Source organism: Corvus hawaiiensis, chromosome 7 (genome assembly GCF_020740725.1).
Source record: "Corvus hawaiiensis isolate bCorHaw1 chromosome 7, bCorHaw1.pri.cur, whole genome shotgun sequence".
NCBI classification, from domain to species: domain Eukaryota; kingdom Metazoa; phylum Chordata; class Aves; order Passeriformes; family Corvidae; genus Corvus; species Corvus hawaiiensis.
Window position 1 is genome coordinate 16918913 of NC_063219.1, and position 18751 is coordinate 16937663.

The following is an 18751-nucleotide window of genomic DNA, read 5'->3' on the forward strand; positions in this document are numbered from 1 at the left end:
TGATAAGCTCCTGGGAGCTCCTGGAAATCGTTGGTCTGTCTATAATGCTAGCACGTTTCAAATTCTGCACCTGTACTGAAAACTGATTATAGGTGCCATTAACTGCAAAACAATCTCTGCAGCTGACACATGTACATTGATGAGCTGGTGCAATTCTTGTTTGAACTGAAAAGGTCAAACTTTTCTCTCTCCAGTTATTATAGCAATCAGAAATATATGCAACCAGGGTTTCTTTTGAAGGAATGGTAAGGTTTTTCTTTTCCTGCAGTAAAATAAGCATAAGCTTTGGGTTGAAAATATACTGTAAGATGAAATAAGACTCTTTCGGGTGCTCTGCTCTGTGCTTAAGCATTCATGTGTCCTATATCATTAGAACTGTATACCTCTAGTATTTCTACTTACTCAAGTTCTAAAAATGTGAATTTCATAGCATTTTTTAACCAGCATTCTTAAAATGAGACAAAGTTTTTCTTTCTTCAAGGAGAAGTAGAGGTGGGCATTTGGCCAAGCAGAATTGACTCTACTGGTGTTGCTGGACAATGGTAGCAGGGCCAGGGATGCAACCAGCTACTGGGATATTTTTAGCTAGATGTATGTGGTCATTTAAAGAATCCTTTTATATACATTGAATCTTTCAGCACCTCTTTTATTCTGGGAAATCAGGCATCTGTTTTTCTTGTTTGTTCTGTTAACGATTGAATATAGAATTTCCTATTGAATATCCCAAGAAGATTTTTTTTTTACTAGGATGATGGTGATAGGGGAATTGATAGTAAGGTGAATATGAAATAACAAAAATTACTAGCAAATGTTTGTATGTACGTTCCCACAGAGGGCATAATACGAGTGAGTTGGAACCATCAGAACTATTATGTATCACATCCTTCTTTACTCATTATTGTCTTTACAACATACTATTACAAGAGTTCTTGAGATTTCAGGTGAGGAAGTGGGAAAGAGGGAAAAGTGGGACCAAAAACAAGCATCTGGAAAAAAGAGAGTTGAGACTGAGATACCAGTATCACTCATCTGCTTTGCAATTTCCTGTTAGGATGAAAGATGATCCAGAAGGGTCATAAGGGTTATGTAGTGAGATTTTGTAAAATTTGCAAGTGAGAGAAGTAAAATATGTCCTTCTATCACCTTTAGATGGTTATTGTTTTGATGATGAGTGACAGGATTTTTTTGCCTACGAAAAATTACTTTGTGAACCAAAGCCTAGTTTTGTTTTTAAATGATTAAGACAGCCAAATCAATAAAAATTCTTTTTATTTATACAGGACTGAAATTAGCCCTTTAAATCATTGAGAAGGGAAAACTTGCTAAAAAGACACCTGCTGGTTCTGTTGGGTTTTTTTAACAACCTTGGGAGGAGTAACTTCGTCTGTACTCAATACTGTCACAAAACTTATTGACTCAACATACTACTAAGGAAATAAGGCAGTTCTTCTGATACCAGATATGTATTTTTCATTGGTATCAAGAGAATAAATGACAGGATTCTGGTGATTATTCATACAGTTGGTAGTTGAATAAAGTTTTCTCTATGTCCATTTGTGCAAAATTAAAGGCTGTGTTGAATCTGCAAAATTTAAGTTTTATCCTTTTCTCTAAGCCCTTGAATGAATGAATTTAGTGTCCAAATGTAAAAGAATGGGTCAGGACCAATGCTGTTGCTTCAGTGGTGAAGGGGGAAATATACTACATTTCCTATAGTAGAAAAACTATACAAACATTAGTCTACTCATTATTTCCTTATTACTTGTTTTCAAGGAGAGGGAAAATATTTTAGTGTTGATTAGACAAGTTATATCTGAAATGCAATTTATTTGTCAAATCTTGAGGGCATGGCTGAATACTCACAGTCCTCAGGCAAACCTGCTGTGAAGTGGGTGAGAATGCACAATTGTAGATGCATTTAACTGAATTGAAGATGAGTGTTTCATAGCTGACTTTAATGGCAGTTCTGCCTGGGCAAGTACCGAGTGAGTAGTTCAGACACATGCCCATGAGAATGTACTTGCACTGTGTGTCAGTTCTCCTTGATTCTTTTATTTAGATGCCCATAAACTTCATACTGAGTTCCAAAGCACTTCAGCATCTGAGCACAGAGTTTTAAGGTTTTTTTTTTTTGCACAAGCAGCAAGTGAAATATGTTTCTAGTAATATATTTCAGATTCATAAATGAGGGAGCCAGTGTTATTTTTACAGTTGGGATGATGAACTGAGACTAAGCAGAAGTGAAGAATGACTGTGCAGAATACTGTATGTTTGTTATAATCTTTGAAAGTTATTTTTCTAAGAATTCCTACATTATTAAAAAGTTTAAAAGACAGTGCAGTACTATAGAAAGTTTGCATCCCAGGACATAAAAAATAGATGTAGCAGAATTTGGAATGGGAGTATAAAATATTTTCAAAATAATAGATGACTGGTGTCAGAAAAAGATAAGTTTATAACTAGAAAAAAACATTTGCTTTCACCCAGAGGAGAGTCATATTTTGTAACAGCAGATCTTATACTGTATTTCAAGCTTTGCTCACACCATATTAAAATTTTCCAATGCAAAATTTTCCTATTCCAGCCAAAACAGACTGGCATAGCTCAAAAAAGATGAAAGCAAATATACTTGGCTATAAAGCAACAGAACCCAGGAGGACTGAGCTTTTGGATGATCTCACTTTATGGATACTCTTTAAATTAGCATTCACACTTGCTAGCTGTGTTTTAGATCCACCTTGTTTTCAGTTGCCAGTACTGTAGTGCTAGTGATCTTGCTGAGTTTTACAACACTCAGAACAAACTTCTAGTGATAATTTTCCCAACCTGTCAACATGTCACTGAGAAATCAGATATTGGCACTGTACACTAGGAAATTGCTCTGTATTGGTGTTTGTAGACAAGTTGATTTTCTCCAGAAGTAATGTGCTGCATTTGCCATAGTTACTTGTTCACCCTATTAGGTCTAAAAACTGGAGGAGGAGGAGGAAGCTGGAAATTGTAATAATCTCTTTTCAGATTAGGAAAAGAGAATTCTAATACAACATGCCTTCTGTAAAATATCATTAAAGATCAGCAGGTGACATGGAGACACAACACAAATGGCCTTAAGTGACTGTTCAAAGTTGGTTTGTTTTCTCCAGACATACTACATACACTCCTGCATTTTGGCTAACAGTACAAAATCAACCCTTCTTATTCCTCTAGCTTTTGCACAGAGAAATTGCATTGTGTTGAATTATTAAATAAGAGGCTTTTGAAATGTGAATGCCCTTTGTTGATAAATAACAATTTTTGCAGTTATTTTACTATATGCTTTATATGTATGTGGCAATGTGTATTTTTTTTTCTTCCCCTGCCTGGTGAGTGCATACAGATTTTTCTTGATCTTGTCTTGTAAAATAGACACTAGCCAGTCAATCTAAGCCAATTCCCTAAGCATCTCCAAATGTCTAAGGAATTGATTAAAAATCATAGGCAATACAGCAGGATCATCTCAGACATCCCAGTAATTGAAGCAGCAGGAACTTTCAGTTCAGGAAGGTGTCTAAATAGGTACAGAAGTAGATTTTGCGGAGCAAGGTTTTATACTTGCAGAACTACGTGTATTTCTGAATATTTTCTAATTCTCATCAGTCCACTTTCATAAAAATTAAACCGAATCAGAATTGCAAAACCAAACCTTTGTAACATTACATCTTTAATCAGTCACAAGTATTTTTGTTCTCTGAAAAAAACACAGGTTCCTTTGTAAGAGCCTTTGGTATTCCAAATCAGAAATAAAATATCTAAGAAATTGGCAAAATCACTGCTGTACCATAGCCATGCAAGCAATACTTCTGAAGTGAAAAAAGATACTTTGGCTCAGCCTGTTGGAGTGTAGTGATGCAGTTAATCAAATAATCAGTCTAGCTGCTGAGTTCACCTAATACTGCACAGCCATCCAGACATTTCCTGATGTAGCTTCAGTATCTTGAGAAAATATGTTGCAGCTTATATCAGGGCACATTGGTGTTTGAGATTAAAAGCTTTATATTTATAGCTTCCATTTGTTTCTCATCTTTGTATAGAGACAAAATTTGTTCTTTAAGAATGAAATAAGTAAGATTTATTTCATTATATAAAACATAGCTCTTTTTCATACAGGCCTGAAGTACAAGAAAAAACATTTTACAAAAACTAAAAGTAACCAAAGAGTTAATAGATACACTGTGCTGTCTGATTTGCATGTAGGTTTGCAGTGGAATTTTTCTAGAACAGAGCCCTACGGGTTTTTCAGCCTCATTTCTCAGTAGACTGCACAACTGGTGAGAAAGTAGGTATTTTGTCTGACAGCCATTAGAGTCTCATTATTCAGCAAATGTGCAGATAAAAAAGATTTTGAAATACCTTATCCAAGTTTGCTAACTCTGTCTTAATGAGTGTGAAGAAATAATCTAATGCTCTTTGTTGTTTGTTTTGTTGGGTTTTTTTGAGTGATGCTGAGATGCAGAGTACTTAGAAATGCTGTAAAGGTTGTGACCAGTAGTAACTTAATTGCTGTCCTGCTGTTGTCTTTATGGCATATATTACTTACAGTGTTCATCTTTTCCTTGGTAAGAAGAAGAATGAATTGTGTGCTTGTGTGCTTTATTCCTCTAAAGCGTTGTGAACCAGAAGAAAACGCTTTTCTGTGGAGAGCACTGTTTTGAAACTTGCTTTTCTTACTGGAGCTATTCGGTAACTTTTCTGCTAATACACTGAAGGAGGCCCTTCTTGTCATCCTGTTAATTCAGTCACTAATCATCTCCTCCCTTCAAATCTTATTTCAGGCCAAAGAGATATACAGCAGCTATTGTTTCCAGTATAATTATTTGTGGGTGTTCTCGTTGTATCCCCAGACCTGTGTTCCAGGGTAGATCCTAAGGTTTGGTTAGGCAGTCCTACAAGTACAGTGTGACTAAATAAGTTTTCCCCACCTTGATTTTATTTTGTTGTGGTTTCTTAACAGCTCCCTCAATTACATTTAGCCAGGCTTGTTATCTCTTCAACTGTGATCTCTCTAATGTTTTTGTTTTAAATGCTGCAATTCTGTTACAATATTTCTGTGCAACGGGTCAAGCTACTGAGTTTTCTCTCTCCAAATTTATGTCCTTCCCTTTCAAAGCTCTCCATACCTTTGTATGTTTTTCGTAATACACTTTCAAATGCTGTCTTGCACCTACCACACACAACCATTGAAACCAGCTTCCAAACAGCTTCCTGCTTTGCCTGGGCCTATTTGTGAAGAGTTCCCTGCAATCAGCTGCAAAACTTCTTTTATTCTCACCTCTGAAAATTTCTGTTTCATTGTGATGGACTGAAAAACAGAAAAACACTTGTGAGAAGTTTGACTGCCACAATGGTGCCTGTGTCAGTGAGTGGTTGTTGTGTCTCTCTGTGGTTTCATACCTGTCTGTCTGCAGCTGTCATCTCTGCTCTTAAACTGATCATTTGGTCTGGGGAACAACTTCTTCAGTGTGCAGAAAGCTTAGAACAGAGAGGCCAAATGGTAACTATTGAGTTACTGTTCAAGTAACTCACCTATCTTCAGCATTATCAGTGGGTATATTTTATAAAGTGTGGGGGAAAAAAATGTAATTAAATTTGTCACTTTTAAAATTTGTTTCATACGTACCAAGCATTTAACATGTCAAATTTAAACTGAGAATTTTAATTTTTCAACAGGCAAATTTTTACTTTGTGTTTTTTGATGCTAATTTAGCTTTACTGATAAGCTTTTCAGCAAAATTTCTTGGACTGTCTACTGCTATTATTAATGCAACTGATTTTACCTTTGCTACACAGTTGTTTGGGCAAAGCACATTTAATACAATACTCTGACAGTCTCATTGATTTCCTTGTCCCATTCTGCAATCACTGCATGCTTCAAAGGTTGTTTAATGCAGCCCAATATTAACGGGCATATCTGGAGCTGTTGAAATTACAGGGAGAACCTGAAAATCTCTTTCGCTCAGTACAGCTTTACCAGTATGGGAGATATGTTTGCTTTCCTTCAAACTCTCCCTTAGTCTCCAAAATCAACACTTCAAACTAATATCAGCTCCCTGTAGCACAACTTATGTGAACTCAAGGCTATCATAAGCCGATCTTTGCACCACGCTTTCAGTATCCCATAAATAAAATATGAACATTTCCTTTCAGAAATCACTTTTTATTTTAGTTACCATAGGAAGTGACATAGTTAGAAGTTAGTTGAAAGTGTTCAGGATCACCAAACTGTCCTTTCTTTAAATGGTTGTTCTTTCGGTAGTGATGTGGTATTGTAAGGCACGACCATAAACAAGGCTGATTGAACCAAAGGTTTTGCCCCTAAATGTGCATCAGTTGTGCTCACTAGTTGTATCACCCTGATAACCATGCAGTGACTGAGTTACACAGTGTTTTTCTAATACAGCAAAAAAATAGTGTGGCTGGTTTAAGCTGGAAATTGCATTGGAAATTTGTTGTTGCCTGTTCCGAGCTTCCCTTCCCACTCTCCGAGACAAGCCAGGCCTTGCCTCTGCCATGTGGTCCTGAACTCCTTTGTTCCAAGCGCGGGCAAAACCAAATGTAACTCCAACTCTTTAGCAGTGTCTGACTGGCCGGTCACCCCGGGTCCACCCCCAGTCCTCCCCTTTCCCCTTCTCCGAATAAAAGAAAGGACCAAGGGGGGCCCCCCCTCTTTGCCTTTGCAACTCTTTCTGCAAACATCTCTTGTTGTCTGTTTCTTTTTGAAAGCTCTAATTGCAGGAATTAGGCAAACTGAAGGCTGTATTTCTCCCTCTTTGCTTCTGCCGGTGATAGCAGCTTTGCAGCTAATACATTTGCTGCTTTTAGAGCTACTGAAATGCTGGATTGCCCATGCTACCTCTCTAGGCTGCCCGAGGCTTTCTAAGGCATTGAACTATGAGCCTAGCCGGTAAAAAGCTGTAAGTATATCTCCGCAGAAATTGTGTGGCTCTTTCCTTCATGTTTTTCAAGAAGAAAAGAAGCACAGGTTTTTACTATTTTCTTACCTTTACAATGGAGAATAATAAACATTTTACTGCCAAAAGTAATTTTTTCATTATGCTCTCTTCTAACTTGGCAGTGTCCACTATTGTGTGATCCAGTAAAAGAAATACAAAAACAGATTTCTACATCTAGGATGGCAAATGAGTGAATCTCTCAAAAGAGCTTCAGTGTAAGGTGTAGAACAGCAGTGGCCACTTTGCAGTGTCTGTGCTGCCCTTTTTCTGTGACTACTTTGTGTATGGCTGCTGTTCAGTGCCTGGAGCTAGGGGATGCAGTGAAGGACCTGGCACAAGGGAAGGTGTGAAGCTGAAGCTGGGCAGTCGGTGGTTGTCAGCATGGCATGGTGTCTTCCCAGTGGGAAGCCAGCTCCATCACAGTCAGTGCTGGGCAGCTGTTCTCGGTCCCAGGATCCTTCCCTGTCTGTGTGCTCAGCCTTCAGCACAGGTTGTGGGCAATAGTCCCAGTTTCTGGTGGAGAAGAGAAGCTGGCAAGTGCAAAGTTATACTTTTTATCACATGCAGGCACACACAAAATATTATCACATGCACACACACAATTTTCAGTAATTGAAACATTATTTTGTTACTGTCACAGCAAGAGCAAATTTATTTATTACACACAGCAGAAAATTTACGTGACAGTTTTGTAAAGGTTATTAGGATTGTAGCAGAACTTCGTATCTAAAAGCTTTTAGCATATGTATTGGAAAGGGTTCTTGCAAGTGTATCACGTATCATCTGTACCTTGGATATTTTAATTCTAACTGCTATTTGAACAAGCTGTTGTGGAACAGAACTTTATTGTAAAGCTGTTTTATGTATCGTCAGTGATAAAAACTGGGCAGATAGGCATGTTGTGGGGTGCAGGTAGCAATGAACATTTTTGATACTGAACAACTTTTTAGATTCCTAGATTTATATATATAGGAGAAAGTTTCACGAAGGATGTCTGGACTTCAGGCGGCTCTCTTGAAAGCTGTTTCTTGCATAGGCGAAGTTACAGCATTTCAGGGAGTGGGTATCCAGAGCCAGCCCTACAGCTGCCAGCTCCAGCTGTAGGCATACCTGAAGCCCCTTTCTGTTCAGGTTACAAAGCATTATATACTTTTCTTTGCAGAGTATCTTAACACATAACAACCAATAAGCACCATACACAATACCTTTACATTTGCCTATAGCCTATCATAACTACTACCATCACCATATTACAGTCATTATTATCCAATCACAAGAGTAAGTAAGTTACAATTTAAGCTTACAGTGGAAAATTCTCAGACCTTTCTTCTTCTTCTTGCTACATCAACATTTCTTGTTTGCCTGCCATATCTCTCTTTTGGTAAAGACATGTTTTCTATTTACTTATGCTCTTCTTGAGACTTATTTACTTGGTGAAAAACATGTCTTTGTAGTCACATACCTTTGTCCTACTCCTAGAAATCTCCTTCCAACTCAATCTCCAACCTTTGCCTTCTCAGTTACTCAGCGATCAGTTTCAGCAAAACATCTTTTACTCTGCATCAAAACTTGCTTTCATTTCTGTCTCATCCCCAGTTTCTACATTCACAGACCTTTCTGCCAACCCTACATACCTGTGAAACTTTCTTACCAAACTTTCATCCTCCCCAACAATATATGAGTTTTAAATTCACATTTTTTATATTTTCATCAAGAATGTAAATTCTGAATTAAGGATCTGAATATTAAGTTCCTTTCTTTGTTGTTGAAAATAGCATGTATGAGTTCATGAATTCCAAACTAAAACTTCTTTCTAAATGTGCACCAAAGCATCATCCTCAAAAAAAAGCGCCATTAATGGCTAGGACCTGTTGTCTATGCCACAGCAACTGTAGTGAGAGTGGCATGACCTGCAAAGGTCAGTGACTCACTTCAGCTGCAGAAGTGAGATAGTAGAACCTGTAGGTTTGAACCTGCCAGGTGTTACCCTGCAGCATCCTGACTTTGGTACGTGTAGTCAAAATGAGGCAGTACTGATCAGATAAGTAAGTCTTGAATTTTAACATGGCGCTGACACAAGCATGAGTCAAACAAGCAGAAATATGTGAAAACAACTTCAAAGCAGAATTAAAACAATGTAATGGGTGAGAAAAGCATTGGTATTACCAAGCCCAAAGCAATACTTAATTAGCTTGCTTTAGTTATTTTCCCTGGGCTCTACTTCAGAATAAATTCAGGCTTCAGTAAGAACCTGAATCATCAATTTACTTTTCTGGAATTAAAGACAGGAATTTAAGACAGATGAAATATGGCTTTTCTGCATGGAAAAGGAACACAGATATAGGAAAACAGTACAAATTAGATTTTAAATTAACTTCTTGCACATGAGTTTCGGTGTGAGCATTTCAACCTGTCCCTGATGCAGATTGAATCACAGCTACTGCCTTCAGGGAGTAGGCTGGTACTGCCCTGGTGCCATGCTTCCAGCTGTGCTCTGCTAAGCTGTGCAGCAGCAGCTGGTGTGTCCACGGTCCAGGCAGGATGGACTCACTCCTGCACTTGTTTGGGCTCTGTGTGGCTCTATTGGTCTCGACCCACGTGGAGATCAGAACAACCCTGAGCCTACTCTCAATAATACTTTCAGAAATAGCAAGAGGACTGTAATCCTACAGCTGCATCACATGTATTTCATAAAGTAATTATAGTTTGGAAGTATGGGTATGCGTGCAACCATTAACAGTTATATTTTTTGATTTCTGTGTGCAGATATTATTTGTTAGCTCTGTACTATAAGTACAAATAAAAGAGTAATCATCTTTGTGCTTTGTATATACATGCAATTTGCATTTCCTGTGCTTTGCACAGTTGAATAGTTGGCATTTCTGTCTCAAACATAAAACTGTAAGTAATGGTGTTTTGAATTCTGTGGATTGAAACAATAAGCTGTTATCAAAAGCCCATTTGGAGAAGTGCAATTTTCTGATTTTAGAAGCCAGGAAAACCCAGTTCTGGCCCCACTGCAGTGACAAATATGCACTTAGCTCCGTGTACTTTCTGTGGGAGTTAAACTGTATAATAACCTTACAATTATGATCTCTGAAGATGTTCTGCATTAAACATTTAGAATGGTGGAAGGAAACATTAATTCATAGAGGGGTGTATGTCTCTCCTTACACATTTCCATCGATGAAGAGCTTATTTGTGTCAGGAAGCTTTCCAAATGATGGAATTATTATGTGAACTGAGGTTCTTTCCAAAAGCTGCGATACTGGCACAATTGAGCCCAGCTGCATGCTGGTAACTTCTCTCTAGTTTTGTAGAAGTTTCCTTGTTAGTTTGTTACATGTTGTATACTCCAGAATTGTTGGAATATGATCAGTGAAAACACTGTAAATCTAGGGAGTATTATAAAAATCAACATACTACATCAGCTGTTGGCCAGCTAAGTGAGGAGAAGTGGGAAATTAAATCTGTAATTTTTCAATCCTCTGTTAAATTCAGTGTTGGAGAACCATCACGTGTTATGATAATTGGTGGCCCATGATCTTCTTCCATATCTTGGGATCTTACTCCACAGACACTTGATGGCAAAACAAAGTCTGCTCCCACTTGTGGTCAAGTGGGATCAGTGTAGGCAGGGGCTGTGGGCTGGAGGGTAAGCACTGTGCTTGTTGCACAGGGGTGATAATTTCTATCTCCAGGAGGTGTTTCAAAAGCACCAAATTTTTATGCTTACATTAAAAAAAAACCAAACATGGGGAACAACATAAAAAAATACGTGGAGAACAACATAAAAAAACGACCAAACCCAAACTAGCACTGTAGTTGGTATATGTTAACATACAGCTTGCAGTTCTGTAGGTGTATTTTTCCTATAAGGCCTGAAATGCAAAATACTGTGGAACCTTCCTTTATTCCACTCTGGTTCACATATATCCTGGTGTTATGCCCTTTGCAGTTTGGCATAGAATTGCATAGAACAAAAACAACAACAATGATTCTGGTTTTTGGTAATGTAAATTTGCAATGACAGCTGTTCAGTGTATTTCATTTGTAGATGTTAGCACCTCTGAGAAATTTTCCATATTGAAAAATCTTTAATTTAGAATGTTAGCAAATGTTATTTATTTAAACTGTATTTTATGAAGACTCATAAGTCATATAAAGTATTCTGGATTTTCACAGATGTGACTTATTGCTATGGAGACTTTAAAATTATATAGCCTATGAAGTACAATTTAACATCAGTTTCTTTTGTCAGACTTTATTAATCAAAATACCTTCAGAATCTGGTTTTAACATTAATTTGGTCATAATAGTAGTCTTTGTACTTGACCATTTTCAATGTTTACTACAGTTCGTATTGTGTAGTTTCAAAGTATTTTTATTGTTATTTTAAAAAATAATAGTTCTTTTATTAGAATTTTCTTCCTCCTGGTTTATAACAATCTAAAATCAATGTACTGCAATGCACTTCTGGGAAATATGCCAACAACTGTGGGGTTTAGTTTCAGGATGGCTATTCATAGTTCATACACACTTTAAAGTGTTTGTTTGAGTGGGTACAGTCCTGTTTTCAGAGTTCTTGATAGCACAGTCTTGGCCTGATACACAAAGGCATGTTAAGACAGAGTCTGGTAGCTGTAAACACAAAGTGCAAGGGTCCATGTTTAAAAAATAAATGCTCAAAATAGAGCCTAGTTTTTTAAGTCAGTTCAACTCTGTTTCAAACTAAGCCATGGGTTTCAAATGGGGAGGTTGCTCTTACGTAGATGATGTACTTTCTTAGATGATGAAATTTGATTCCAGTTGTTCAGAGTGACACTTATTCAGTCATTTCTCATGTCTGTTTTTTCGGAGTTGCTCATACCAGCACCACTGAACTGCCCCCCTCCCATCCCATATTTGTTATGGATGGAGCTTGTTTTCCTGCTGGCAGCTAATATGGCTTGTGGTCACAAGGCCTGCAGTTGAACAGCTTCAAATGCAATGAGCCCTTGAAGGCAGCATGCAAGCAGGGAGCATTTGAATACTGGCTCTGGCACAAAGTTCCTTTGTAGGCACAGCTGGGACATTTTATCTCTTGCTTTGTGATCGCCATCTGCAAAGTGAAGTAATACCTGCCTACTGGTCTCGTAGGAGCACAGATGATTGACTCATCTAGTGAAGTGATAAAGGAATGCATTGCATTGAAAGCACACAGAAGACATCTGAAATATATGGGGAATTGTTCTTGGAAAAACCTAAAAATATTAGCTACTGTGTTCATGTGTGTAGCTACCATAACTCCTGGAACTGAAATGAGGGATGTATGTCAAGATGGCGCTGGAGCCTTTCAGTGTCCTCCCAGTGACTTTGAGAAACTTGAACCCTTCCAAAGGCAAATGTATTGCTTTTGAGAAATATTTTTTAATCCCCAGGGCAAAGCCCTGCGTATTTCTGAGTGCTGTCCACAGTCCTTAACCCTGGCTTCCCTTGGGATTGCTTGGGCTCCTTTCAACTGCCAATGCCTGCAGCACGACAGCAACAACAGTTGGCATGAATTTGTTGAACTTGTTGATATTCACTGGTAACCTTAAAAACAGGAAAATCACTCCTTTTGTCAAATTACACACATTTCATTGTAGGACTTTAACAAAATTTCAAGGATGCTGCTCTCTTTTATAAAATGAGATGAATTATCCTCCTGTGGTGTTACGTTCACTGAACCCACCGGACTATTACTGTATGATTTTTGTGTGTGTGGCATAAAACAACATATGTATTTTGTTTCTTTTAGAAGATAAAGGGAAAGCAAAACCCAACAGTGCAAGTCAGCAGTCTAATACAGAAGTGGATCCTTTTCTTCCCAAACCTGGAGTGGCAGCAGTAGCACCTGCAGCACCTGCCTCATCCTCCAAGAGCACGAAAGGAGCTGCTAGCGCAATTACTGAGTCAGAAGAGGAAAAAGCCAAAAAACTACTTTACTGTTCATTATGCAAAGTGGCTGTGAATTCCCTTTCACAGCTAGAAGCCCACAATACAGGTGAGTATCCATATGGTACAAGTCAGTTGTATGTTGATATTTTTAAAATTCAGTGTATTAAGGTGGTAGCCACACTTCACTGAAGCGTCTTCTAGTTAAAACTTAAAATACAAAGTTGCAAAACCGGTCCTGTTAATGGCAGTTTCCTGTGTGGTGTTTGATATTCTATTAAAGCACTAATTTTTTTTTTAAACTGTCCTTCATGTACTCTCTAAATTTTTAGCTGACAAAATCCCTACAGTTCATGTTAACTAATCAGATCCCTTCATACCTTTGCACTGAGGATCACAGTATGATTAGTGGTTTCCGTAACACTTAAGGTTTCTAAAATGGCAGTGTTCTCTCTCTTTCATATTTTGTCTCATCATTGGTATCTGTTATTTTGCTGGTAAAACTTAGAATAATTTTTGTTATTTGATATTTTTGATAATTTTAGGGTGGGCTCGTTAAGTTTCCTAAATGTCCTAGAATTTTCTGATTATTGAAGATTAGATATGCATCTTTTTTTGGGTCACAAGCAGCAATGCCTAGTGTGCTCTGTCTGTGTATGATGTGCTGGTGCTGTAAAGCTTGTTAACAAGCCATTGAAGCTGGTTTTACAGCTGTAATCCGTTCTTGAAATGGGCAAAGCAGCCATTTCTTCTGAATCAGAGGATATTTATTGAGGTATTACTGTTCCCAGGCAGGTTTTGAGGTAGTGCTGTGGTTCCTGTCCCAGTCTTGGCTAATACCCTTGTCTGCTGTTCACTGGCTCTATGGAATTTGGCAGAAGAATAATCAGCAAACACTTTGGCCACACAGTCACACACTGCCCCCAAACAGTGAGGTCCAGCATGCCTGCTGTTCCCTTTTTTGCACAAAGCCTTCTGGCTTGCCTTTAGATTGAGGACATGGGAACTACACTGACCAAAACAACAGTGATCATTAGTTCCAGTCTGTGGTGACTTTAACCATTCTGTCTTGAAGATAAATGTGTTACAAAGTCCCAAGGCTGAGGGACTTGCTTTTGTGCTGCTGATCATGAACTCACCTGCATTTCCTTGCCCGTTAGGCTCCAAGCACAAGACCATGGTCGAAGCTCGGAATGGTGCTGGTCCCATCAAGTCTTACCCTAGGCCTGGATCCCGAGTGAAGGTGCAGAATGGCAGTAAAGGCTCAGGGCTGCAAAACAAGACGTTCCATTGTGAAATCTGTGATGTCCATGTTAATTCAGAAATTCAGCTTAAACAGGTAAAGTGCATGTATCTCGAGCTCTGTTGGTTTAAGTTGCGTTACAGTGTTGTAGGTGCAATGTAGGACTGTGTGGAGATGTGTTGGTGAATTCTAAATGAACTCAGTATTTCTTATCTGTCATCCCACAACTATTTCTAAATATGTTATCATAGGTCAAGTTCACCTCATTGTTTCAGTTGAGAAAAATGGGCTTGAGAGTTGTAAAGCAGAAGTGTCAGAATCAATGAATGACATAGATGATCTCATTTACAGGTTTTCTGTGGTTCAAGATAGAGATTTGAACCTTGTTCTCCCAACTATAAGAAATTCTGGACTGAGGTTCCCTGAATTCATCTTTCAGTGCTGTTTCAGTCTGCTGGAATAATGTTTAATGCTATGTGAGAAGGCAAACATGACTCAAATCTATTGTTTTGAGACAATCACCAGTAGGGTAATACTGTAGCTATGTCTGAATTATGTAGAACAACATTATCATTAACAGTGTAGCTGTTGTGTGACTGTGGAACTGTTGTCTGTCTGAGCCAATTAGCCCTGGGTTCAGAGCTGTGCCCGTACAAATACAGTGATTCTGATACCTGGATCTCTGACTGGATGGTGCTGTGCTGTGTGGTTGTATCCTCTCATTCCCTGTTATTTTAGTTAGCTCTAAGATAATATTAAATTGCATGTGTAGATATATCCCTGGGTACTGGTTCTTCCTTCAGCTAATATTGAATTATTTATACAACTGAACAGTATCAGCAAGATGGAAATTTACCTCTTACTTCTGAATATCCCTATGACCTAGTGATTACAGCTGTGCCTGGTTGAAAGCTCCTCAAGTGGAAAAGGAAATACTAACCAAAATATCAATAATTTGCAGAGCCTGTCTTGAAGCACAAAATATTCTGTATTTGATTAGTTTCTGATTCTCTATTTGATATACTCCAAATTGTTATGTTTAATTTAGCAAAATTCATCTTTGCTCTCTCTAAAGAACCTACTTTATCTTACAAGCAGGGGCTTAGGCATATCCTGCTGATAAATCAGTTTCAAACTCAAAACCGAGAAATGTTTAAACAGCTAATTAAATGTGAGGATATTTATTTCAGCACATTTCCAGCCGAAGGCATAAGGACAGAGTTGCAGGAAAGCCTATGAAACCTAAATATAGTCCTTACAACAAACTGCAGCGCAACCCAAGTATTTTAGCAGTAAGTATTTTTATTTCTCGTCACTGTCTGGGTGAATTTGTGACCTTGGGGACTCCCACTGCACAGAGACAGGAACATGACAGACCTGATGCTTCTGCAGCCTCTCTTCCCCTGCAGTCTGAGTCTGCACAGCAATCAGATTTGAAGATAGCTATGTATTCTGTCTGCCCAGTCCAAGGCATGCAGACAGCACTGCAAGTGTTATTTACTACTAGAAAGAAGGGAATAATCAGTGGAATGGGGAGTGAACCATGTGCCCTGTGGAAAGGTATTGGTTTTGCTGGGCAAGGGCTCTTCTCCTTGAAGGCAGCAATGGATATACTCTGTCTTTTTGCACATCTGAGATAACTCTAAGTTATGGTGGATGCAGTCAGGGAAAAGGATATAGAATGTTAAGATATAAAAATACCAGTGCTCATTCTCTGCATACAGCAAAACAGAACAGTGCGTGGATGTTAGTTGGTGCAAAAGAACCATCAGGTCTTTAGGAGAACTGCCTGCCTGTATGTTCAGGCCATGTCTGTCACTGGCTGTCAAACACCACTCCTGTCTCTGTGCTGCTAGCCAATCCCTTTACACCCACCTGCATTTCCAGGAATCCCCCAAACTGGTTCTGCCAGTCAGCTGCAGCCGGAGTTCAGGCTGGCTTTAGCACAGCACAGTTTGTATATTTATTTGCTCCTGACACAGCCAGTATTTTATTCATTAGAGAAAAGTGCTTGCCACCTATGGCACAAAAACAGTTTACAGGTTGAAAAGAGACAGATGCAAATGTGTGTGTGCAAGAGAAAGCAAATGAAAAGCCTGTAAATGCCAAAATATTGATATGTCTTTGTAATTGTATAGAGGCAAATGAAAATGCTGCAGGCTTCCTCTAAATGTCCCCACTCGATACGTTCTGCACATGCTAATCTTCTTCACTTGTATAATACATCATTTTATAATCTATTGCAAAGGCAAGACCACCAATTATAAAGAACATGAGTATCTTTGTTTCCATGAATGTATGATTGTAGTGCAAACCATTTTCAGTGAGAGATGTAGATAAGAGTGTATCTATTTCTGATTAGCTCTTTCACCACAAGCACCAGCAACGATTGTAGATTGTAAACTGAATAATATATATTTCAGAAAAAATTCTTTTTGGTATCAATCTTAAATAATATTTCTGCTTTGAAAAGAGCAGGTCTGCATTGGAAGGTGCAAAGCTGACTTGACTAATACCACCTTCCCATCTTGTCCACTCCACTGTTCTACAATTCATTTTTGCAAGTGGAAAATTTTACTTTTGATATTGAAGTCTTAATCATGGGGGTATTTTTAATATTTCATGCACAGTTATAATTTATATAAAGTTATTCACTTGGAAATTATGCTTCTTTCTAAACATCAGTGTGATGGTCTTTAGACTCAAGACATTTATTTATCTTTAAATATAGGCTTTGGTTGCTTTAATTGTCCTGGGAGTAAGAGGACAGTGCAAGTAATGTTCCTAAGGAGCTGACATGAGGCTTCTGTGAGAAGCCGCAATGTTCCCTATGTCAGGGTTCACTTCTTCCCTCGTGTAAAAGTGGGTGTTGGGAGAACTGTATTTACATTGCTTTTGTGTGTGTGTGTTTTATTCCAGGCAAAACTTGCATTCCAGAAGGACATGATTAAGCCACTGGCACCTGCTTTCCTCTCATCTCCTCTTGCTGCAGCTGCAGCTGTATCGTCAGCTCTGTCCCTCCCTCCCCGGCCCTCGGCATCCCTGTTCCAGGCACCAGCAATTCCACCAGCTCTCCTCAGGCCAGCCCACGGGCCCATCCGGGCAACGCCTGCCTCCATACTCTTTGCACCATACTAATTTATTGATGTAAAAAAGAGATAACTATGGCCAGTACAAAGGGTAAAAGAAAGCAGGAAAGGGGTTGAGATTTTTTAAATGTTTCTCTTTTGCAGTGCCATCCAGCGTGACACCTCATCCAACCACATCATAAAATCCATCATTGATGGCATTGCGTTTCGGAGTCTACACAACTCTTTCTCTGTCTCTATTTTTTTAATCAAAATAGTGTGATTTGCTTAAAAATTAAATTGCTCATAAAATTTATACCATTTAAGAGTCATGCATCTATTCATTTTCTTTCTTTTCTTTTTTTTTTTTTCAATTTGTATGATGCACCTTGGAATCAAGGAACATAAAATATTTTCCTGACAGACTTGAAAACTAGGGTCTTCCTCACTCACACCTATGTAAATACTTCTCTGAAAAGCAACGGGGTATAATCTAATGTGGAAAAAAGGAAAAGGTAGAAGAACCAAATGCTTGATAGCAGATAACATCTCAAAAAAGAATTGCGTCCATTTTTTTCGTGTGCTCTTGTCGACAGGGATTGTGTGCTGTCCTAGACCCCAGTACTGGTGTATCTTGTGCAGTATTACAGATGTATCACGTCTGATTTTAATATTTTTAGTTTCTGTGCAAATGTTTGAAAGCAATGCAACGCTGAAGCTTTTAATTATTTCTTTTGTGTCATACTTTACTTAGAGAAATCAAAAATAGAAAGCCATATAACATAGAGTTAAGATTACTGCTTGTTTGCTACTTTCATTTAACTTATTTTTGTTGTTTCTTCACTGGTGTTGCTAAGCAATGTTTAAAGAGAAAAAAAGCTTTTCAATTGCACATTGCCAGAGCTCACATGCATTGTTCAAGAAGACAATGGATCCATGTGTTTGTACGTAAATATCCTGTTTTCTTAATTTCTAACTAGTTTCCTTTGTAATGATGCTGCATAACATTGTGGCTCCCTAATGCAATAATGTACAGAACATAAAATATTTATAATTGACCATATTCTCTGTTTACTGACTATATTGCAGTAATGTCCCACCTATCTTCTTACCTCCCCAACCCTTTTATAAAGGTGAATCAATATGCAGTGTTCAGACTGGAGTCATTGTGTGATAATGGGGACTACAGGTGGAAGAAAGGAGAAAAAAAAAAAAAGAATTAACTTTTAGAGCATCTTTATCAGCAATCCATAATAGTAAGATGTCTGTGTATTTTTTTAAATGTATCTTTTCAATAAAATAATAAGAAAATTATACATGCTTATCGTGTTTTAATTGGTACAGGAGGAAAAAAGCCTGAAACAAATTTAGCTAAAGGAGTCTTCAGGAGCAAAGCACTGGAGTTGCAATAAAGTATAATTACCAAACCTGTGTTTGTTTCCCTTGTGTCTTAATGTCTTTTCCTCACTGTAGCCTGTAACAGCCTTTACTGGGGCTTTTTTGCAGCAAGACTGTAAAAATTCACTACAGCAGAG

The 18751-nt window shown here is 38.2% G+C and overlaps 1 protein-coding gene across 8 annotated transcripts in view; it reads left to right on the forward strand.

Annotated features, from left to right (window-relative positions):
- Nucleotides 1-18530, forward strand: part of ZNF385B (zinc finger protein 385B) — a 165792-nt gene extending 147262 nt beyond the window's left edge. For all 8 annotated transcript variants that reach the window (XM_048309873.1, XM_048309872.1, XM_048309871.1 and 5 more), the window contains 4 exons: nt 12769-13014; nt 14066-14244; nt 15339-15440; nt 17068-18530. In XM_048309873.1, coding sequence (XP_048165830.1) covers nt 12769-13014; nt 14066-14244; nt 15339-15440; nt 17068-17286 — 746 coding nt within the window. In that variant the 3' untranslated portion in view covers nt 17287-18530. The remainder of the gene's footprint in view (nt 1-12768; nt 13015-14065; nt 14245-15338; nt 15441-17067) is intronic.
- Nucleotides 18531-18751: the final 221 nt, after the last annotated feature.